This window comes from Tachysurus fulvidraco, chromosome 19 (assembly GCF_022655615.1).
Source record: "Tachysurus fulvidraco isolate hzauxx_2018 chromosome 19, HZAU_PFXX_2.0, whole genome shotgun sequence".
Classification (NCBI taxonomy): domain Eukaryota; kingdom Metazoa; phylum Chordata; class Actinopteri; order Siluriformes; family Bagridae; genus Tachysurus; species Tachysurus fulvidraco.
The window spans coordinates 576891-600681 of NC_062536.1; the positions used below are offsets into that span (position 1 = coordinate 576891).

The following is a 23791-nucleotide window of genomic DNA, read 5'->3' on the forward strand; positions in this document are numbered from 1 at the left end:
AGTCAATTTCAGTCCTAACCTCCTTGACAGTAGAAACTTGGGAGATGTTTCCATTTTTATATATCCAACACATGTTCTATGATTGTAAGCAAGTGTTTAAGATTGTTTAATTTTACATTTGTTACTTTAAACAATATTGGGTTTAAACATACTACTATGGAATTATGTTTGGGATGGTGTTTCTACGAGCCATATTTCCTTTTTGTTTTCAGCCCACATACAGTACAACAATATTTTTAATGTTTAGGCACACTGACCAAAAGTAATTTTTGTTGATATCTGCTAAGGTCTGTTTTGGTCACTGAGTCAATGAATCAAATTGTAATAAATCTCAACTGTAGAGCTCATGATGCAGATGGACCATTAACGGAAACAGCACAAAGAAAAAGAAAACCATCAAATGCTGCCTGGATACACCACACGCTTACACTACTACTAACTTGGAGGCATAAAGCCTAAAGTTTTTTAGTGCACAACACAGTCTAGTCTAAACTAAATACAGACTCAGTCTGCAAACAAACATTACACTTGGTGTCATTTTTTGAATACATATTATGAGCACTCTGTTTTTTCCTGACTAAAAGATGTATTTGTTTTAGTCACAGAAAATCAATTAAATATAGATTTGCAGATGTATAATACATCCAGTAGACTATCAATAATTTCCCTGGAATCTAAAGTGCCCACAAATCTGGTTATGAAAAATTTGATTATATGATTCAAACAGATTAACGCTTAAATATGTACAGTTCAAGTTCAATTTTTAACCCTATAAATGGGAGTGAAACAACACTTGTTTAACTTGCACAGGTTGGACCAAGGATATTAATGATGATCAGCTGATTACGCTGCACCTCACACCCTGTGAACCATTGGAGAACACAAGCAACCGCGAGGTGGTGAGGACCACGCAGTTGGAGCAGACGGGCACTACAGAGGGGGAGATGGAGCAGACGGGCACTACAGAGGGGGAGATGGAGCAGACGGGCACTACAGAGGGGGAGATGGAGCAAACGGGCACTACAGAGGGGGAGATGGAGCAAACGGGCACTACAGAGGGGGAGATGGAGCAGACGGGCACTACAGAGGGGGAGATGGAGCAGACGGGCACTACAGAGGGGGAGATGGAGCAGATGAGTACCTTGGAGGGTCAAGGTAATTAGGACAGATTTAAAAAGTTACAATTTATATTTGTAAAGTCTTGAAGTGTTTGACCCATGGGTTACTTTAACTTTACTTGACTTCCAGTGTTTTTTTGTTTTGTTTTTCCCCATAGAGCTTTATGCAGGTTAGGGCTGCATGATATATATTTTCAGCATCAACAATGCAATGTATGCATGTGAAAGTTACATTGCAGGATGCATGATGTCAAGTAGGGAAATTAACTCAAACATGTCACGCTAAAACATTTTTGCTGCTTGATACTAAAGTAAAACTTTCAAGTTTCTAATTTCCATGATTAATCTACAAGAAAAGTCCATCTGATATTATATTATTAGACAGATGATAGATCTATCTGTACTAGGGCTGTTGGAACAAATTTCTTGAGTCACACACTTAAATGTCAGGGTAGGGCCGCATGATATTTGAAAAAATTAAAATGTAAAAATTTTGTTTTTCTGCACCATATATTATGATAGAAATTCACCAAAAAAAAATCACCAGATAACTTGAGTAGCTCTATTTGGAAAGAATTAACCATTCAAGGATGATTGGGTGATTTTGTAGGTGGGTGAATACACATTGAAAATAATGAACAAATCACAAGTATAAATAAATACAATAGAACAAAGATACAAATGAAATAAATAGTGCTTTTATATATTTTCAGGTAAATCTAACAGGAACAGAAATTTAATAGTCAAATGTAAAATAACACTGCATATTCTTAACTGTATAAATTAAATATAATTAATTTGTGTTAAAACTGCAAAAGTGATTTTTCCTCTTTGTTTTTTATTGTTTGATTAACATTCATGATACAGAAAGCATCACGAATATAGGCTACGGTCACTTTAAGACGATGCGCGGATCCAAAATACTGTTACACAACCAGTTTTCTTTCTCAATTGTAACAGCATTCTGTGTTCAGGTCTGAAAGTATGAAAGTATCCAACTGTAAAAATACCACCCCTCCCATCAGGCCTCACAAATTAAGCATACATTTGATTTTGGTCATTTTCTGTGCGTACTATATGTATAGTTATTTCTAAAAGCCATGCAAACTCATGGCACCAATTGAAACACAGTTTTAGAAGTGCTTACATAGCAAACATAAGAGAGAGTCTAAAATTCAGTGAATCCTTAGGTCCTTCTTGTCAGTGGGGTAAAAGGATTTCAGTGTTTGTCCATGAGCGCTTGAAGGCAATGAATCTTAAAATCAATTGGATTGTCATGAAATTTGATGAGCACATTTCATGCTAACCACACCACATGCAGCACTTCTGTGTTATATCTAGTATTTTAAATAATAAGATAAAACTTTATTTGGTATATGAGTAATTTTCTTTCTCCAAACCCACAGCTGTCTTCACAGGGTCAGCCAGGGGCACAGTCACAAGTCCCAAAAAGAAAAAGTCAGGTATGTAAATAATGTTTGTAGGGTAATTATTGGTGGATCTGATATCTCTATTAACATAGCTCATTTGTCAAGCAGATTCTCATAAGGAATTTAATTAATTTAAAGGGGACCTCTTATGCTTATTTCTATATTTATGTTGGCTTTGTAGAAGCCAACATTCTGTTTTCCTTAGACAAAAAATTATAAAGAGTAACTCCTCCTAGGGCTTTCGAGCCACATGCACCAAATTCTGACATGTTGTAGACCCTGGTCTGAAGTTTGTTGCTATTACTTTTTCTAAGCGATCCGAGTACCGTTTGTTTGTCGCAACAAACAAAGTTTGTTGCGACAAACTTTACAAATCTAGTTTTATTCTGAAACTCCACTAGAATAGCTTTGCATGTCCACAGTTACAAAAAAATCCTTATTTATCTTAAATTGGCCCTTTTATTCAGACCTTCAGTTCATTGTCTGTCTGAAAAAAGCCATTTTAGATGGAGCAATCTAGAAGCCTACTGGTTATTATGCTAATAAGCATGCACATGATGTAAAATGTGGAGCCAAATATAATATTGTGTATGCATTTACTGAAAGAGGATGTTCTGGTCTCATATTTTTGGGGTATCTAGATGCACCAGGGACACATTTATGTTGAAAAGACATTACAAACTGCATGTTTGTCATTTTTTTTTTTTTTTTCCGTGGGTATATGACTGGACTGTAATCTTCTATCCCACAGGTGGACTAAGACATATGCCTGAGAGGAAAAAGCCACAAAAGAGTAAGTGCATGTAAATGCAGTGATTGATGCTTCCATCAGTGTGTCGACATTGCTATTTTACCCTTGGTTATTTGCTATATTTTTATTGGGTTTTTTAACTACTTACAACAGATAATTAGTCCTAACAGACAAACTATAAAATCCAACTGGCTTCAGGTGTCTAATTTGACCAAAATGCATTGCCAAGTAGTAGAAGAAGCAGCAGCAGTAGAGTATTCTCAATTGTGATCTGTGGCTCAGCAGAGGTATTGTTGTTCCAGCAAGAATACCACATTTGAACTGAGAATAGTCTGGCTATAAGGTACAAGTTAAACCTGGTTCAACTTTTGATTAAAGATAAACATCACTTGTCATCCTTGTAAGTCTGGTCACTACTTAACTCTTCTTATTTGTTTATTTTGTTCCTAATCTAAGAAATGTGTGAAACATGTTTTTGATGTTTACAGATTGCTCCTATCACACTCGCCTAGAGACTTTCCCCATCAGGAGTGTTGTAAGAGAAAGAGTGAGAAAGGTTAGACAGTCATACAAGAAAAGCATAGTGTAGACAATATGCCGAGTGTAATATAATATTTAATTGTTAGATAGATCATTTTTGTGTTTTTATTACAGATTAGGAAGGAGCTTGTACTGAAAAATTCATTATCAGATACTGTAAATATTAACAATGACCCTTTGTATCAATGAAACTCAGTGCCTATAACCAAACATAATAGCCTTATGCTAAGAATTGAATTTATGTGTTTTAATTCTTTTTATTTTCTTGACAGGGCAAAGCAGAAATGTTGGTTGACTGGGAGCCCTGTCCAGTATGGTATGTATTCTTCTGTTTTTGTGCTTTATCAATTATTGCATGCATTATTAATTTACTTGTTAATATTTATTTATTTGTTTGTTTGTTTGTTTGTTTGTTTTTGGCTACAATGATTTGTTATTTATCTGTTCTCTTTCACAAATGGTGGTAGTTCACAGATGGAAAATTAAACTGTTATACTTATAAAAACATGTTCTGTAATGATATGTGCTTTACACTTGTTAAAAGGTTTATGTTTAAGTTCAAAACAAATTTCCTTCTTTTTTTTTAGTGGCAAGGAGTGGGCCCATTCCTGGCAGCCAAAGGATTCTCTCCAAATGACTAAAAATAAATAAAATGTACAATTGTAATCCATTTTGGTTTCTGCCTATTTATTAAATTTTTTCTGTGCTGCATTTGAAGTGGTGAAAAGATAAATCTGACAAGATAAAATGTGACAAATGGGGTGTAACCACAAGCAGGCTTAAATAGAAATATACTTAATCCAACTCAATTTCCTTTTCAGATGTCACTCAGAAACATGTTTTTATGTGTCATGATTATAAATTACACTGGTATTTTATTACAGTTTACATAATTAATAATAATTTGTTACATTTATATGGTACTTTTCTGTGTACTGAAAGTGCTTTACATGTAAGGGGAATCTCCTCAACCACCACCAATATGCACCATCCACCTGGATGTGGCGATGACAGCCATATTGCGCCAGTATGCCCACCACACACCAGCTTATTGGTGGAGAGGAGATTGAGTGATGAAGCTAGTCAGTCATAACTTGATTTCGTGTTCTGTTGTCCGTGCTTTTCAAGTTAACTTAACCTTACAGTCCACTGTTAAGAAAGGCTTGTTTGAGAATTATGAAGCTAGAATATGGTTCAACAATAAGTGACCATCTTCATACTATTACATTCTCTCTCCCACACTCTCACTGTCTTCCACTCCAAACTTGTCAGCTGACTGTTGTCACTTTACTTCTTAAACCAATCATATTTTTGTCTCAAGCCTCTTGAACGAAACGTGTCATAGTTCTTAAAGTTTAAAGCTGTTCCTTAGCTGCTGTCAGTTGTCATTTCAGGCAAATTGACGTGACCCTCTTCCACCCCATCCACCTCCAGTCATCATTGCATTCAGCTCCAATGGATCCTTCCACTGAGCTCCACATTCATCTTATCAGCAGCCAGATTTTCAGCCCTGCATCACCACCATTGTCTGGACTCCATGCCAAAGAATATTGGTTTCAACTTGTGCATCTTGTCAGTAAATTGGTATGATGACTCTTTAATGAATAAATAGTCATTTGGTGTATTTTCATTTGTATTTTTGTCAAAGAACACAAATGAACTACAATAAACACTTGTAAAATATTATAATTTTTGTTTTTACTTTTCCATGCATCATGTTAACTCATAACACAATATGACAGTGATATAGTTGATTAAATAAATAAACAACTTACATTGAGCAATTTAATTGAGAAATTTGTTTTAGGTGGATTACTTTGAAATGACAATTTGGGGTAGCATATAATTTAATTATAAATATACTTTTCTGGATCACCATGGTTATAGCTACTATAAATGAACAATAGTCACTAGTGTTTTTCACTAGTTAAAAGACAACTACTGATTTTTAACCCTAAACTGGACGAACTTCAAGTGTGGACGCTGATTTGAATGCTAGGTAACAACTTCATTGGCACGTCTGTACTGGGAATTGTAGTTTTTAAATACAGTGATATATTCCCCATATTTAGAAGTTGACAGTATTAAACTGTGGATCCTCTTAAGGGCTTTAAGGGGGGGGGGGTGTTATCAGATTTAAAAATATAATTCTTAAATGGGTGAAAATTGATTGTGGGCTATTTTTTACAGCACCCCCAGTTAGTGCCCAATAGTGACTATACTCACATGATAGCTGAGGTCCAGAGCTCTCTATAACAGCTGGTCCCATGTCTGTAGACCTTTTTGTTGCTGGATTATAACATGGTCCAAGGTCAAGGTTCAAAGATCAGTATTTGGAACGCAGGGGCCATATAGAACCTTCATACTGACATGTTACTCTTCAGGTTGAAACCTTTACAATTGATGTATTTGGTTTAGCTCTAAGACAAAGTTTTAATTTTCTCTTTTCATTACCACAAGCCATCCCAGGCCTAGTTTCATAGAGCACTTTGAAGGCCCTGTATATAAAAAAGAAGCTTTTGTTTGTTTTTCCTTTTTATGTAAAAATAGTGACCAAAATGAGTCACTTTCAAGTTTACAATATGACAGAATCTGTTTTATTAGCTAATTTCTTTCAGTCCTTTAGGAAAACTTTTAATTATCACAATTTCATGAAAAGACTTTGCACAGGCATAGCTTTACAGAACCCCTTTGACAAAAATCACTAAATTGTTTGACATGGCATAATTTTTAACATTATTTTCATGATGACATGCGAGATCTATGTTTTCAGTCTCAACCCAAGTCCTTCAAGCTTTCCCACACACCTGTAGTAATGCACTGGATGGTCAGCAGAATTGTAATTTAAAAAGGCGATTCATTTTGGTCACTACAAGTTTATTACAAGGATGAAACCCCTTGAGATGAACCATCTAGTTTTCAAGAGGGTCTTTAACACATATCAGGGACACAAACAGGTGGGGGGAAAAGATGAGAACATTGCATGGGGCAGGGGCATGCTTTTTTTTTTTTTACATGCTCATTTGCTCACTGTAATTTTTTCATGTATAATTATTACCCTATATGTCAATAGCTTGTAATTTTTCACAAAATATTGTTGCAACATTTTACAAAAATAAACATTTGGTTACCCATGTAAGTGCCCCCCCCTCCCCTTCCCCCCATAAAAACACAATTTCATTGGATCTATGCAAATCCTATAGATGACCTATTTTGGTCTCAAAATTTTCTCACTGAAAGGTGAGGAGTTTGCCTCTATGCATTTACAGAAACTACTGTACATAAACACAATCCAGATACAGTCCCACATACTGTACATAGACAAAAACTCTCCCAGGTCTAGCCACTCACCACACCAAGTTGTTTCTCAAAAAATGCCAAAATACATGCATTAAATGTAAAAATACTAATACAAAGCTATGCATACATTATGCATATACACCTTAGATACACATAACTTCTATATCTCAAGTTTAATGCCAAGAGCAGTTTGTTTGTAAATAAATAAAAAGACCTGCCTTAAAGTATTAATAATGCAGTGTGATGTCAAATTAAACAAGATTACACATATAAATGCTTAATTTATGTTTCTTTCTCCAGCTATTTACTTTCATCAACCATAAAACTTTGTTTTTAAATAATGTATGGAAAAATAAAAGACATAAAATACTCATCTTTGGAAATAATTTATTGAAAATACACCAAATGCATATTTGTCACACATGTCATAAGGTTGTATTTAATGACACTGGACTGAGGTTGAGGTAACTTGAAAAGCACCAACAAAACAGGGAAACAATTTATCTGTCAACTGTAATAATATACAATATAAAGTATAATCATAGCATACAGAACAGTGTATTTATCTGTTACATACAATCTAATGCATTATACAAGCACTGAATGTATTATCTAAATCTGCTGTACCAATGTACAATGTGCTTGTAAAAACAAACAAAAAAAAAAGACTGACAAATTGTCAAGAAAAGGTTGAATTTTCAACAATATAGGATGCATACATATTTTGATGTGATTAATCAATCAGCATACTAATAATATACAGATATAAGGCGAGTCCATTTCCTTCAACACAGTCCTTCCATCTGGGAAAATATAGAAAAACAAAAAAAGCAAGAGGTATGATAAGAAGGTGAAGTTTTAGAATGAACAAGGTGTGTAAAGCATTAATAAATACACAAATAAATAAAGAGTAACAGTAACAGGGGGGTATTCCATCAATGCAGTTAATGTAAGCTGTCCACTTGAAAAAGGCTTGCTTAAATTAACACTGACTTTCACTGCAGGCTCAAGCCATTCCACTAAATTATTAGCCACTTCTAGTCAACAGTGACTTTAACCAGGCTTGAATAAGCATGCATTGTGCATGTGCACAGAGTACATAAGCAGCCCTGAAGAGTTGAGTAAATTTTAAGGCTTGAGTTACACAGATAGTGCTGTTCCTCAAACTAACTGATAAACTGATCATCTCTTTCCTCCATCCAAAACTTCAACTAGCCAACAGTTTAGTGACTTGGCTTTTGAAACAGGTATTGTACCTTACATTCGAAAACCAGCAATTGGTGAATTGTTGCCATCAGAGTCAATCTGAAAAGAGCCCGTTTACATCACTGTAACATTCTAAAATGGTTTTGTCTCATTGTGAATCTTTGATGTGAACTGGGCTTAAGCCACAGTAATGGCACGGAACTCTTACTTAAATTATCAAGATTTATCAAAATAAGCCAGGCTTTTCCTTTACCCACCTTGATGGAACACCCCCAAGTCTATTCTTGAGAACATATGAACAAAAATACCTAAACTGTGTTTTCCTCTTCATCCTCACTGGTGTCTGGACTACTGAGGCCACTTGGATCTTCTGCTTCAACATGTAGAAGGACAGAGGCCTCAGGACCTAAAGCAGTCTTGTACTGTTGGAGGACAACTTGCAACTGTTCCGACACCTCTGACAGTCGTCTTCTTAAGAGACAGCAAAGTCCATCATTTCCCTTGTCTACATCTCAAAATACAAAAGAGATTACATTAAAGACAAACTGCTTGTTAAGATTGCTTAATGAAGCCAAAAAACTTCAATGAAGATTTCATCCATTCAAATCTACATACCAGCATATTTTAATGTGTATTGTTGCCATGGTACCCGGCTAGCTTCTGTATAAACTGACTTGAGGCAACATGATCAGTCTCACTGAGGTGACTTTATGCAGTGAGCCCCAAAGCAGCAGAACTGTGTTTTGCAGCCAATGTCTGATCGCTGTTTTAAGTTAACGGTTTTCTTCTTCACTACAGTTGTGGTAAAGTAACACATTGTGTAGCATTCAGGTGTTACATCAAGAAATAGGTGTGTTTGATGGTGCTGAATTCAATGTTCAAAATTCTTTTGTTAATTTCTCCTTTTATGTAACAGCCACAGTACAACAAATACAACAAATCTATCAAGCAAATTTGAAACGTTTTAAAGCCTTACTGACCTGTTACCACCGCAAATTATAATCCTCATTTGTGGTAAAAAGAGCAATAACCCTTCTACTCCATTCAAATTGTGTGGCTGAGACTGATAATGTTTATTTTTTTCATTTGAAATTCATACTTTAAATGGATTCAACTTACCCTCCTCAGCCATCTTGTTCTTGAGAACCACTGCCAGGCTCTGCAACCATGTGCAGTGTTGTGCCATCTCCAATACCAAAATGCTTTTTTCCTCTTGCAGTCGCATCGCCAACATCACTTGGTCATGCAATTGTTTCTTGATTGAAATGTTGGCTAAGAATCAATAGCAATTGTATGTATGCATGAGACAATCTTGCATAATAGCATTGAAATGTTTTGTAACTACAAATGTACCTTTTCAAGTTGATACATAATAAAAAAACTGAAAAAACACACAAACTAAATGAACATTACAACACTCAATATGTTACATGCATCTAAGGCATGCATGTAACATATTGAGTGTTGTAATATTCATTTAGTTTGTGTGTTTTTTCAGTATAGTCTATACAGCAGAACTGTAAAGAAATTCTTGAGAAGCTTCTGGAAACGGACATACCACTGCCATGAACCTCCCATGGCCATATTTGAGACACATTGTTCTCTCCATTAAGGGAATGCTCCACAGTAGCTACATCTATGTTTGTGGCAGAGTCTTGTACAAGACCATTGTAGTGCTGGATCTCCTGAAGGAGGTGTTTTTTGTCTTCTGCCAGCTTCCTTCGAAGGCGGTGGCGAAACTTGCTGCTGTCTACAAAAACATGAAGTACAGGGACAGAAGTAGTCTATAGGTAAGAATGGAATATGTATGTATGTGTATATATACATATATATGTATATACATATATATGTATATATACACACACACAGTATATATAAATAATTAATAGTATTACTTTATATACACACTTTATATAATTACTTTTTTAAAAATAAATAAATTAATAAATAAGAAATATAATACTATTTGTATTTCTATGTATTTGTTGAGTAGGATGCATACAGTAGCTTGATTTTTTCAATCTATTATATTATATATTTATACCATTCTGACGGTAGAGGGTTTGCTTCCGCTGCCTCACACTAAGGTAAAGACCCTCAATTGACTGCTGAAGTCCTCTGGGTGTGGTGCCTTGACTGGCATGAGATGTATCTGGTGTCTCTGTAGAATTAATAGTGAAAACAAATTCACTGTTAAAACACAGAACTGTTTCAGTGTTTGAATTCATACATAAAACTCATTTTAATCCAACTTCATTGAACTTGGTATGTGCATTTCCTGCAGGGAAACTGGAATATAAAATAAACCAGACATATATATGTGGCATAACATTGGATGTCTATGGTGGCAGGTGATGTCACCAACTGTTGTAATCCATTGATGTTCTCAGCATGATGATCTTTGGCTGCTCTTTAGTGTCAAACTTAAAATTTCAAATAGTATTAAAAAAGGAAATTTGTTGTTTCTTTTATCTGGTCATGCTTACCATCAGCTGCCCATTCCTTCACATCAGAGAGCCACTGTGACACCAATTCATCTGTGCAGTGTAGCTCTGCTTTGAGTTCATCTAGCCTTGTAGTCTCATCCTGGAGTCTCTGACAAGTCTGATTAACAATGTTAATAATACAATAATCAGAATTAAAACTTGGCAAGTGCACACAACAAAAGGACACACAAAACAATTAACAGTAGACTTACCTTCACATATCTTGTGGAAAGTGCCTGATGTAGAGAGAGACTTTTTTTGTGGTTCCACCCCACTGCATGCAAAGTAACCATGTCCACCCGTGCTGTTGAAAGCAAATAATGAGGATGTGATGCATAATCTAATAAAAGTATGTAGGAATTTTGCAAACACTCTGATCACCTGCTTTGGACATATATTTGGTAGTCAGGGCACAACGTGACAGGTAGCTGTTCACTTGCTCCACCTCCTCTCCGGCTGTTGTTCCTGCTCCTTCCTGGTTCCTACCACTCCATTTAATCTGTTAGTAAAGGGTGGAAGAAATTCAAATCAATTCAAGTAAATTTTATTTATATATCCCTATATCACAAATTGCCTCAAAATGCTCTACAATCTGTACAAGAAATTGTAAAGCAAAAAGGCTACCTAGTATAGTAGCCTTTTCATTTCATATTATTAATGTGCGTGTAAACATTACAAATGTACATATGTTGCAAATATAGTATACATACCTCACACTTTGTAGCATGGGCTCGAGCATGCATTATGCTGAGGAAGGGTTTCATTTCGGTGAGCTCCTGAAGGGCAGGAAGGACTCGAGCAGCTTTTTCCAAGTATGGCCAATATTTGCAAGCCACATCCATAGCAAAGAATTTTGCCTTGGCTGGCATGAGCTCCTTCTGAAGATACAGGGGGTAGACAAATATCTCCCCTCTGTACATATTAAGGGCCTTCAGAAGGAACCCATGGCGACACACAGCAACCTCCATCCCCTCTTCATCCAATTTGGAAGCCTTCCTTGACATCTCCCTCGCTGCTGTCCACTGGGAGTCCCCACATGTGCCTCTTCCCTGTGTCTATGACACACAAACACAGCAAATCAAATAAAAGCAATGGTGTCTTACAATATGTAGCATTTATTCTCTCAATTTGATTTTAGAGTACTTGGTAGGCAGAAGTAGTTGAAGTGGGGAGGAAATCAAGGTCAGACACATGTTTTTTTTTGTCAACTATTTTGTGAAGTTAAGATAAAAAACTTGCATTTCTCAGTGCTTTCTGTATGGTGTCAACAAATGTAGACACCACACTGTCTTCAGCCACAAAGAGCCCTTCAAAAAAACTAGGATCATCAGAGCTGAGAAAGAAAGAAAAATAGAGAATCCATCCATTATATATAAAGTAAATAAATAAATCAATAAAAAGACAAACAAAAACCACCTTGTGTTTCGGTGAAAGCGATATAGCTTTCTGTTCCCATCGGCGGAAACAGCCAACATTTCCGGCGTGCAGGCTGGGCAGGTGAAAGGTGCACTACAGCAGAGCTGGTCTTCTTCAAAAGAAGCGTAGAAAAACTCCAAAAAGCTCCGCTGCAGTGCATCACCGTTGATATGTCCTTTCTGGAAGATATATAGAAAGAAATAGTATTTGTGATGTTGTCTGCTTATGGAAAGACATGTTATAAGTAATAATTACATTTACTCTTCCTCCACACTTAGTCCGATGCTCCAACAGCTTTGCAAAGGCTTGTCTGGAGAATCCTGGAGCGATGACCTTGAGTTCCTGAAAGGAGCTCAGGAGGTCCAGTGTATAAAGCGTTGAATTGCTGACAGAGGCTGGCCAATATCCACTCCTAAGGAGGTCCTTTGAATCAGGAGTCCACTGCTGCTGGTATGTTTGACATTCATATAGTGGCTGATGCAAGTCAAAACGCCCTTGGAACAAAAAAGTTAATTAAAAAAATTATAAACAAACATTTACTACTTTTTTTTTTTTTTACAACAGTTCATTCTGCACATTGTGAATGGTTGAGAGACATTGCTTAAGTTCCTATAATCCCAGTATAGCACTCATACTTCTTGAGAAGTATCACACCTACATTGTTTACATTTGTCTAATTCACCAAATTCCAAATAGCTGTATCGATTGGACTTCATCCTGGAAGCATGCAAAGGATGTAACTGCTTTGCAACAGCTAACTATTTTTTTTTGTTTGCAGAGGACAAAAATAAAAAAAAGATGTCTGTATTTGTTCCAGTTAATGTCAATACCATGGGTGTTGACGGGCACAATGTCACAGCACACCAGTATGAAAAACATCAAATCTAAAATAGAAATCTAAGTAGTGTATATTGTTTTTACCATTGATGGTAATCAAAATCACCGGTTTGCCTGGTAATACAGTGAAGTTTGTGCCTTCACAGGAGCAGTCTGGCACCTTCACAGTTGGCAAAATGCAAGCTGGCAAAAAGAAAGAAAACCAATAATTTTGATTATCTGTAACTGGCTGCTGACACACATGAACAGCAACATTAAGACTTTCATGAGAACGTACCTTGCTCATGGGTGCAATATCCACCTTCTCCTTTAATGATGCATGAGGTTGGAGGAATGGCTTCAAAAAACCCACGAATCACACTTTCCCTGTTGTGGAGTGGCTGTTTTTTGTGATGCAATACATCACAGTCCCCACAGAACCAATCCTCAGGAAGACACTCTCTGCACCTAGGGAGAAAAAACAAAACAAAAAAAACATTCTAATATAAATACATTATTTCAGGTGAATAATTTAAGTTATTTCAAATTTACTTTGAGTAGTTCTGATTTGATTTTATAGGACTGCATAATAGCTCAATGTTTAGCAATATCACCTCACAGCACAAAGTTCCTTAATGAAATTTAACTTGTCATTAATGTGGTTTTCAACTCGGTATCCAAGTTTTCTACCATTCCACAAGACATGCAACTTAACTTATAAAGCACACTACTGAGCATTAATTCTCAGCAAACTGACCCTGGGTAATTAAAGTTTAATATTATTGAAAACCAACCTAATAACAGCAGGCTCGTGGCAAAGGCAACACAAGGGATGACCAACAGCCTCCTTTGCGATAAGGCATTGTAGGTGGTATGGTCTTGCCTCTTTCCAGCGCCCTGGGGCTTTCTGCTGCCGAAAAGACCATGATGAAGCAGAGCTTCTTTGAGGCTCAGCAGAAAGACATGATGCCAAAATATTTGAGAGTCTCTCCATATTTTTCTCTGTAAAGAAAATACAAAATAAAGGACGATGAGGGACAATTAAAAAAGTCAACTGATCAATAATTTGAATAAACTTTCATGATTCAGTATCAAACTGGACCACATCTTTATTACATTGTGTTCTTAATCCATCTACTGCACTGACAGTTTTGTCTAAGGGTTTTGTCTTTAATTACTTTACTTTTACATGAATTTTAGATTTAAACTTAAATCCATCACTGTTATTTACCAAATTCCTCTTGAGGATTTAGTATTTCTGAGGGAACCTCCACACTGGATGACAGGGAACACTCAACCGGAGGGTATGTGACTGTAAAACACAGAAGAATGACAACAGGTTATGCTATAACTGCATTAATGTTTTTTTTTTTCAACCTACTGTATATACTGAACAATTTTTGAAATCAGACATATTTCTGTTAAGTACTTGGTAATGTCTTCTGTAATAGTGCCACAAAAAGGTTTATGAACTCTTTAATGTCTTTTTGGATATTGGAGAATTTTACATTCTCAATCAATCAATCAGTGTTCTAATTTCAGTTGGTCCACTATTTACATAGGAAATTAAAAAAAACGTCAAATAATTCACATATAACCTGTAGCTGAGGCTTTTCGTCGCCCTCCTCGCCTTCCCCTTGGCTTGCCACGACCTACCCCTCTAAAGAACCTTTTAGAGGTCCGTGGAGGTTCTCCTCCAGAGCATGCACGTTTCCTCTCCAAAGTTGCTCTCTCTGTGTTGGAGTGAATATTTCTTGTAAGACTGATAATGTTCAATGTACTGGAACCAAAAGAAATGTAACTAGTGAAAAGAAAACACAACATAGTGTGTTAGTAAGGTGTTAACGGCTTGAATGGGCCTTGGCATAGAAGTCTCTAACTCAGGGGATGGAGCTCCATTCTTCCAAAATATATTCCCTCATTTACATATGCCAGAGAGCATGATAGGCTGTTAATTGCTTAACTCATCATGCAATATACCTGTCTGAAATCTAATACACTCATCCTTCCACATTCATTATGTTTTTACTTTAATTTGTCCCCCATCTGTATGTTCAAGTATAACATGATTGAGGTATATAAAAACTCTGACCTTGCATTCAGCTATAAGGCGATCAATTTCCATTTCAAGAACCATGCGTTTCCCCTCTTGGTAATGGGGGTTTTGTGGGTCAAATACATATCTGGTGGCCATTGCAACACAGACTGATACAGACAGACAGACAGACTGATAGACAAAGAAAAATAACAGATAAGTAGACAAAGACAGAAAGATTGAGAAATAGAGAAATTGAGAGAGAACAGATAGATATTGAAGAGATGGATAGAAATATAGATGGACAGAGAGCGATAGGTAGATAGATAGATAGATAGATAGATAGATAGATAGATAGATAGATAGATAGAGGTTGGCTCTTAAAAGTGCCTTTGGTTTTAGGAAATGAGGTGATTAAATAGGGTGAAGGTGAAGTATGACGGGATCTGCAGGGAGAACAGAAAAAGTTCATTATGTAGTGAAGGCTAGATATGTTGAAAAAAATGTTTAAAATGTGACAAATTGTCCCTAAAATACTTAATAAATCAATAAAATTCACGTTTTTCCCATTTTCTGTATGACTGCACAAAAGGCGCATCGTTTTTTTTTCTTCTTCTTTTTTTACTGTTAATATGGAAACAGTTGGTCGGCCTTTAATTCGTTGCGCTAACATGTAAACCATGTGAGTCTAATGGCAAAGAAAAGCATCAATTATAACATTTAAACAAATTTGATCATCACATTCAAGTCTCGTGGCTTACCTGGGAAGTGGTTTTGAGCGCAATGAAGGAGAATTCGCGGCCTGCAGAAATCAAATCTCCGTCTCCATAGCAGCCGTCTCCGCTGAGGCTCACGGGTAATGCGGGCGTCCACTAATTAATTTAATTGATTTTTTATTTTTATTTTAATTCAATCAATAACCACAACTAATCCCCCTTCCTCACAATAGAAGGAGAATCAAATAAAACGGATGGTCATGACATCGTATTGTTGAATTATCAAGCACACTTTCGTGTTTATGTGTTGAAAGAAAGATGAGGAGACATTAAAAGAGAATTGGCGGTGGGTCAACAGGTAGTTTTAGCTGACATCATCAACATAGTAAAAGTAGAAAAGGCTCATGGGTACTGTAGTATTTAGTTTACTGTCCTAATGCTTCCAAGTGGCAGAAAGAAAAACGTGGAGCGGACTCGAAAGACGCTTCCTATTGAAATACGATTGAAAGAAGGGAAATACGTGTCCACGAACACGAATCATTGGATTACATTTCAATAGGATTCAAGGGGAAGGCGTGGATTACATTACATTTCATGACCTCTGTCACGAACTGCCGTGAGACTGGGTTGTGCAAACATGCATGCTGCTCACCTTCTCAATTCAGCCCGAATAGAAAAGGGACACGATGGCGTCTTCAGCTCAAAACGAGCAGCAACCTCGCGCTCTTTCTCGTGAAGCCTATAAGGAAGTGACTAAAACTGCAATTCATCGACTGGCCGCTTGAGGCTGGCTGCAGAAGGGAGTCAGTCCCATAGACTCCCCATGTTAAAATGCCCAAATTTACAGCAAAAAAAACCTGTTTACAGCCTGCTGCAAAAAAAAATGATTTTGGTCTATATAGCTAATTTTACCCTTAATGACAATTGTGAGGGGGTGAATTTTTTTTATACCACATTCGTTTAAATTATATTAAGCCTTAAATTTCTGCATAATTAAGGGCGTGGTCATGTGAGTGACAGGGGGATTGCCGCTGTTGACAATGCCGTCGCGCTAAGTGGGCGTGGCTTCAGCCAGCTCCCGCCTTTTTGCCCATTTTCGATTACACAGGAATGACGTGCGGTGAAGCGCTGTCAAGATGACGACAGCCCGCTCTGCACACTTTGAGCTTCAAAACCGCTCTTGAGGAGGCTATGGGTGATGTCACGGACAATACGTCCATGTTTTTATACAGTCTATGGTTCAAAACAGTTCGGTTATGTCATGTGACTTCCCAGGGCATATTTCAATACAATATTTCACTGTAATAATACTGTTTAATGCTGTGAAATCCTACATTTTTTTTCACTGTGTTGCTGTGATATTACAGACCTTGTTGTGATATTACAGACAACCTGTAAAAACTACAGTATCCTTGGATTTTACAGTAAAATGCTGTAAAATCCAAGGATACTGTAGTTTTTACAGGTATTCATTGGGATATTACAGGGAAACTTAATTACAACAAGTTACTGTAAAATAATACTGTTAATTATTGTGAAATGCTGGTAATTTCTAACAGTGCGGGTTATCGCTTCTCGGCCTTTTGGCTAAGATCAAGTGTAGTATCTGTTCTTATCAGTTTAATATCTGATATGACCTCTATATGAGGACTACATATTAAATGGATTTTTAGAGCTGGGAGTCGGAACAGGGGCTTGCTCCGTCCTGGTATTGCAGTACATCCAGGCTTGGTGCAACATTAAAAACAGACAAAACCTTCTTTTCTTTTCTATTCTTTTCTTGAATTGAATTCAAATGCTCGGGACCAGTTTTCCATGTTCACTGTTGAGAAACTGTCTGATAGCTCCAACAAAGTTGTAGTGGTCAGGATGTTCAATGAAACAGTGTCTGGTGAAGACATTTGTTTTTGGCTGGCTAGATTTTGCACGGTTCGAGGCCCACCTATGAAAGTGCTGGATGTGGACGGCATCTGGAATTGTGCTTGGCGTGTTCCCATTAAACAATGGGAAGACCCAAGTTGTTTCCAGGCCCTGAGACATTTGCCATCAATGATAGTGCTGGGTGAGAACAGAGGCTACATTTATTATCAAGGCATGCCTAAACTATGCCGGAAATGCGGCAAAGTGGGCCACTTTGTACAGAAATCGTCTGTGGGAAGTGCAAAGAAATTGGTCATTCCTTTGAAGAATGTGTCAATGGCAGAAAGTGCAATCTTTGTGGTGAGCATAACCATTTCTACAGAGATTGTCCTAAGTCTTTTGCCAACAAGCTGAAGGCCAACAAAATGGCTGCTCAGCATGAGGCTCCTGAGGTGGAGAAGGAGGCAGTCCCTGAGGTTTTGGCGGGAAATTCAAACTCCCAGTCAATCTCAGGGACTGGCCAGGAGCCGGAGGGCGGGAACAAAGAGGCGGAGCCAGTGGAACAGGGAGGAAGGGAGGCTACACCCTCCGTGCAGCTGGAAAAAGTGAATATGGAGGACAGGTTATCCTTTTCGGATGAATCTCTGGAGACAGTGCCGGAGGTAAGTGTGGCCTCCGGGGGTAGTGAGGTGGAAATCTCACTCCCCAATGCTCAAGCCTGCAAAAGGATCGCGGCATCTCCTCTGCCAGAAATGGTAGAGAAGAAGCAGAGGGCACCTACCCTCCCTTTGGAGCGGTTCGAATTTTAACAGGTCAGACGGGGTGGCTATTTTAATTAAAAACCCACACATTTTGGTGAAGGGCAGCACGGTGGTGAGAGCTGGGCGGGCGCTCATAGCAAATTTGACCTTTTTAGGCAGTGATTTTAATGTACTCAATATTTATGGTTTTACAGATAAAAACAGTAGGTACGAGCTTTTAGAGGACCTGCAGCCCCACATGCTAGGTAGGATTCCCCTAGTTCTTGCAGGGGATTTTAACTGTATTTTAAGTAAGTCAGATAGGAAAACAGCGAGTGTAGATTTTAAAGTAGACAAAACATCGGTTTTATTGCAGGGTTTGGTTAGAGATTTTAGATTAGTCGACGCTTTTAAATCGGTGCATCCCAGAGAGGAGGGCTTCACCTGGTTTAGTGGTGATGGCACCAGAGCCTCTCGAATCGACTATGTTTTTATACGTGACTGCCTGCCGACCGATGCTACATTAACTCCGCTTTTCTTTTCTGATCACGCTATGCTGTCTTGCACCTTTTCGCTATCCACTGGAGTGACTATAGGGGGAGGGCTGTGGAAGCTGAACTGCTCTCTGTTGCAGGATGAGGATATTGTCCAGGAATACAGTGAGCGGTACAGCCAATGGCAGACCCTCCAGGACTGTTATGACTCACGTGCACGGTGGTGGGACATGGTAAAAGAAAGGACTGGACAGTATTTTAGGAGGGTAGGAAAGGAAAAAAAGAATAAGGAAAAGAGATACATGATGGGGCTGCAAAGACGCTTACAGAGGTATTTTAATCTTTTAAATGATGGGATGGATTTTAGTGAAGAAATAAAAGAGGTCAAGAAGGAAATGTCAGTTTTATCCGAGGTAAAAGCAAAAGGAGTGATGTTAAGAAGCAAAGAAAAAGACATAAAGGAAGGAGAAAAATGTACCCGGTACTTTTTTAAGAAAATAATAAGTGGAAAAGCTATTACAAAATTAAAAGAACAAGGAAAACAAGAAGACACAACAACAGGAATTTTAAGAGTGGTGGAGGACTTTTATAGAAATCTATAGAAGTCTGCGGTCCTGTACGCAGGGGCGTGGGCTGGAAGATCCAACGTCCCGGGGGGGTTCTCACTGTGCCAGGATGGCCTCAAGGTTTTGGGTGTCGTCTTCTGGAGAAAGGACAGCGCCCAAAAGAACTGGGACATCACCCTGCGCAAGTTGCAGGCCAGGGCCGAAAGCTGGGGCAAGAGGGATCTCTCCCTTACCGGAAGGGTGGTGGCGGCAAATTCGGACCTGCTGGCAGGCCTGAACCATCTGGCCTGTGTCTTCCCCGTCCCGTTTGTGACAGGTAGGCGCCTGGAGCGCGCCCTGTTCACATTCATTTGGGGGGGAGGTGCGAGCAGGTTGCCCGCACGACGATGTGCGCGGAGCGGGAAAAAGGGGGAAGGGGCGTTATGTGCATCCCCCTCAGGATCATGGCGATGTATGTGGCCTTCCTAGCCAAGCTGGTGGGGGGGGCAGAGGGCCACATGGCTTCACTGTTCGCGAAGTTCTGGATCGGCTTTGCTTTGCGGACGGTGATCCCCTGGAGGGGGACCTCGCCGTGGTCGACCGACCGCCCGTGGCACTACCAGAAGGCGGCCGAGTTCATTTGCGGCAAGCCTGGTGTCTGGTGGACGGCATTGTGCTGGACCACCGGAAGCTGTACCAACGTTGGAGGGACTGCTGGGCGGCACAGTCGGGTGAGACCCATCCCCGAGTGCCGGGGGTCGAGTGGGCTGCTTTGCAGCCTACCTGGTTGGACGGAGCCAGCAAAGACCTGCACTGGCTGGGGGCTCTGGGACGTCTTCCGGTCAGGGAACGACTCTACCGTCACGGCATAAGCCGCACTCCCCTGTGTCCTGTCGGATGCGGGGGCGAGGAGACGGTGGAGCACGCCCTGTGGTCGTGTCCCATCGCGGCGTGATTTTGGAGAAGAGTCTGAGTGGTGGTCTGCCGAAGGGGGAGCGGACATAAACCGCGACCTCGTGCTGTACGGCAGTGGATTAAAGCACATGGGACATGTCAGTATCCGCAGGGGAGAAGATCCCTGGCCGCTACGGGGTCTGGAACGGGAAGAGGAGATTCCGTGTCAAGCTGAAGGTGGATCCTGCGGCTCCTGGGGGCCTTCTACACCCGCCAGGCAGTTTCGCTATCGGGCCGAACCGGGGCTTCCTACACTACCCTGGTCAGCCCCTCTACTGCCGGCGGTGCGGGGCCCTGGGTCACACGAAGGAGGCGTGTAGGTGGTGCAGGCGGTGAGCCAACCGGCAGTAGCAGTCGGGGAACCGGTGGCGGATGTGCTACAGGGACGGGAGACAGAGGGGGCAGTCAGTCGCTCTCAGGTGGTGGAGAGTTCCGTCAGCTGGGCGGAAGCCCTGGACGATCTGGAGGCGTTCCCGGGCCCGGCCCAACCGGCTTGGGCCACCACGGTGTTCTTGGATGATCTGGAAGAGCCCGACCTCGGTCAGGAGCAGCCGATGGTGGAAGAGGCCGGATCCTCCGTCAGTGACCCAGAGAAACGGTCGGCAGCAGCGATGGAGAGGGGGCAAAAGAGATCCTGGTTTGAGGACAACCGGGAGTTTAAACTATGTGCTGTGGAAGAGACTGGGACAGGAGAGAGTGAAGGAGAGGAGGACCAGGGGGGAGGAAAGCGTCCCACCCATTGTGGGACTGATGGGCCGGGTGTGAACGATGGGGTGGTGGGCATAGAGGAGGAAGGGTGGACTCAAGTCCGGGCAAGAGGGACTACAGGGAAGGGGCGGGATCTGTCTGAGAAGGCAGAGGAGGGTAGCTAGGGACATTTTGTGTGGGACTTGCAATGTTGAGGAGTCTTTTGGGGAGTTTTGGGGAAATGTTTTGGTGTGTTTGTGTGCTTTCTTAAATAACCATTTGGGATGCTGCGGGTGGCGACACTCAATGTGTGGGGAATAAAGCAGCCCGTGAAAATCGGCTGCCACTTTTTTGAGTTTGAGTTCTGTTTCCTTTGATTTACTTTTTTTTTACAGGAATGTCATTTGTGTTCAGAGGCTGAGGGAGTGCTGTTTTCTAAGGGGTGGGAGTGGGGGCCATAAGCTTGGGGGATCGGGGATGGTAGGGGGGACGGGGTGGGGGTCCTTTTCAATTCTTTCGATTGGGCGATTGAGGCCGTAGTTTCTGTGGTGCCGGGGAGGGTTTTGTGTGTGGACGGCATGGGGAGGGGTTTGAGGTTCCAAGCCATAGCCGTCTACGCCCCGTGTAGGGTGGGGCAGAGGAGGGTTTTTTCCGCCTGTTGGAGCCGCTCCTGGGCACCAACAGGCTTCTGCTGATAGGTGGCGATTTTAATGTGGATGTGGAGGCAGAAGGGGGAGGGGAGCTGGCCCAGGTAGTGGCCGGGGCAGGCCTGGTGGACGTGTAAAGGGTGGTCGAGCCTCAGGCCCCGGGCTATACCTGGAAGAACTCCAGGGGTGACACTGCACGGCTTGACCTCCTGTTTGTGGCGGAGGGGGCAAGGGTGCAGTCGTGTTTGCTAGAGCCCTTTTGGGGCTCCGATCACTGCCTGGTGGTTGCGAGCATACAACCGGAGGTGGGATCGAGAGGAAGGGGTTTGGTAGGGTACATCACTCTCTTGCATAAGAAGGGTGAAAGAACCGACTTGGCCAATTGGAGGCCGATAACGCTACTGACGGCTGATTATAAGATCCTGGCCAAGGTACTGGTTCTTCGACTTAGAGAGGTGATGGCCCAGGTGGTTCACCCCGATCAGACCTGTGGGGTGCCCGGGAGGATGTGCGGTATGAACTTGGCGTTGATCAGGGACACCTTGGCGTGGGCTGAGCAACGGCAGGTACCGTTGGCGTTGCTTAGTCTGGATAAGGAAAAAGCTTTCGATCGTGTTTCGCACACGTTTCTCTTCGCGCTGTTAGAGCGGATGGGCTTTGGTCCAGGCTTTGTAGCCATGGTCCGACTGCTGTATGCAGGTGCGGTCAGCTGTGCAATCGTGAACGGTCACTGGTCGGGACAGATAGAGCAGCATGAAGGGGTGAGACAGGGTTGCCCGCTGTCGCCTCTGCTATGTCTTGTACCTAGAGCCGTTGGCGGAGCGGTTGAGGAGAGAGCCGACGTTCCAGGGTCTGCACGTCCCCGGGGCGGCTGGGATAAGGGCCAAGGTGTCGGCCTATGCCGACGACGCGACTTTGTTCCTTGGCCGGGACGAGGACTTCGCTGCGGTGGGGCGGGTCATGGAGGCCTTTTCCGAGGCCGCCGGGGCACGCATCAACCGCGGAAAGTCCTGTACGCAGGGGCGTTGGCCGGGAGATCCGACGTCCCGGGGGGGTACTCACTATGCCATGATGGCCTCTAGGTTTTGGGTGTTGTCTTCTGGAGAAAGGACAGCGCCCAAAAGATCTGGGACATCGCCCTGCGCAAGTTGCAGGCCAGGGCCGAAAGCTGGGGCAAAAGGGATCTCTCCCTTACCGGAAGGGTGGTTGCGGCAAATTCGGACCTGCTAGCAGGCCTGAACCATCTGGCCTGTGTCTTCCCCGTCCCGTTTGTGACAGGTAGGCGCCTGCAGCGCGCCCTGTTCACATTCATTTGGGGGGGTAGGTGCGAGCAGGTTGCCCGCACGACGATGTGCGCGGAGCGGGATAAAGGGGGAAGGGGCGTTATGTGCATCCCCCTCGGGATCATGGCGATGTATGTGGCCTTCCTAGCCAAGCTGGTGGGGGGGGCAGAGGGCCACATGGCTTCACTGTTCGTGAAGTTCTGGATCGGCTTTGCTTTGCGGACGGTGATCCCCTGGAGGGGGACCTCGCCGTGGTCGACCGACCGCCCGTGGCACTACCAGAAGGCGGCCGAGTTCATTTGCGGCAAGCCTGGTGTCTGGTGGACGGCATTGTGCTGGACCACCGGAAGCTGTACCAACGTTGGAGGGACTGCTGGGCGGCACAGTCGGGTGAGACCCATCCCCGAGTGCCGGGGGTCGAGTGGGCTGCTTTGCAGCCTACCTGGTTGGACGGAGCCAGCAAAGACCTGCACTGGCTGGGGGCTCTGGGACGTCTTCCGGTCAGGGAACGACTCTACCGTCACGGCATAAGCCGCACTCCCCTGTGTCCTGTCGGATGCGGGGGCGAGGAGACGGTGGAGCACGCCCTGTGGTCGTGTCCCATCGCGGCGTGATTTTGGAGAAGAGTCTGAGTGGTGGTCTGCCGAAGGGGGAGCGGACATAAACCGCGACCTCGTGCTGTACGGCAGTGGATTAAAGCACATGGGACATGTCAGTATCCGCAGGGGAGAAGATCCCTGGCCGCTACGGGGTCTGGAACGGGAAGA

The 23791-nt window shown here is 41.6% G+C and overlaps 2 protein-coding genes and 1 pseudogene across 6 annotated transcripts; 2 read left to right on the top strand and 1 right to left on the bottom strand.

Moving 5' to 3' along the window:
- Nucleotides 1-7509: 7509 nt before the first annotated feature.
- Nucleotides 7510-16328, bottom strand: LOC113646658. 5 transcript variants are annotated; one of them, XM_047804312.1, is made up of 19 exons: nt 15860-16327; nt 15156-15544; nt 14662-14794; nt 14295-14375; nt 13858-14065; nt 13362-13531; nt 13169-13267; nt 12509-12741; nt 12248-12426; nt 12071-12164; nt 11542-11886; nt 11213-11330; nt 11044-11135; nt 10832-10949; nt 10390-10506; nt 9904-10095; nt 9465-9617; nt 8654-8856; nt 7510-7942 (listed from the first exon to the last, which is right to left on the bottom strand). In XM_047804312.1, exons 2-18 carry the CDS (start codon nt 15255-15257, stop codon nt 8654-8656), a joined length of 2637 nt encoding a protein of 878 aa, XP_047660268.1. In that variant the 5' UTR covers nt 15258-15544; nt 15860-16327; the 3' UTR covers nt 7510-7942. The 5 variants fall into 5 exon arrangements, 3 of the variants coding, with proteins under 3 accessions (XP_047660268.1, XP_047660269.1, XP_047660270.1); XM_047804313.1 differs by having other exon boundaries at nt 8654-8850; nt 15156-16326; XR_007138708.1 differs by lacking the exon at nt 7510-7942 and adding an exon at nt 8961-9137 and having other exon boundaries at nt 8712-8850; nt 15156-16328.
- A 1053-nt stretch (nt 16329-17381) lies between these two features.
- Nucleotides 17382-17556, top strand: LOC113653856 (annotated as a pseudogene).
- Nucleotides 17557-17919: 363 nt separating this feature from the next.
- On the top strand, nt 17920-19549 carry LOC125139491 (transposon TX1 uncharacterized 149 kDa protein). The gene is made up of 2 exons (XM_047803697.1): nt 17920-18336; nt 18434-19549. The coding sequence occupies exons 1-2, from the start codon at nt 17920-17922 to the stop codon at nt 19508-19510; spliced, it is 1494 nt and encodes a 497-aa protein (XP_047659653.1). The 3' UTR covers nt 19511-19549.
- The last annotated feature ends 4242 nt before the right edge of the window (nt 19550-23791 follow it).

Coding starts and splice junctions, on each gene's coding strand:
- LOC113646658 (XM_047804312.1), bottom strand. CDS start 15,257: ATGGCCACCAGATATGTATTTGACCCACAAAACCCCCATTACCAAGAG. Junction 12,165..12,247: donor CGCTTTCACCGAAACACAAG/GTGGTTTTTGTT, acceptor TTTCTTTCTCAG/CTCTGATGATCCTAGTTTTT. Junction 10,096..10,389: donor AACCCTCTACCGTCAGAATG/GTATAAATATAT, acceptor ATGTTTTTGTAG/ACAGCAGCAAGTTTCGCCAC.
- LOC125139491 (XM_047803697.1), top strand. CDS start 17,920: ATGCCGGAAATGCGGCAAAGTGGGCCACTTTGTACAGAAATCGTCTGT. Junction 18,337..18,433: donor CTCTGGAGACAGTGCCGGAG/GTAAGTGTGGCC, acceptor CAGAAATGGTAG/AGAAGAAGCAGAGGGCACCT.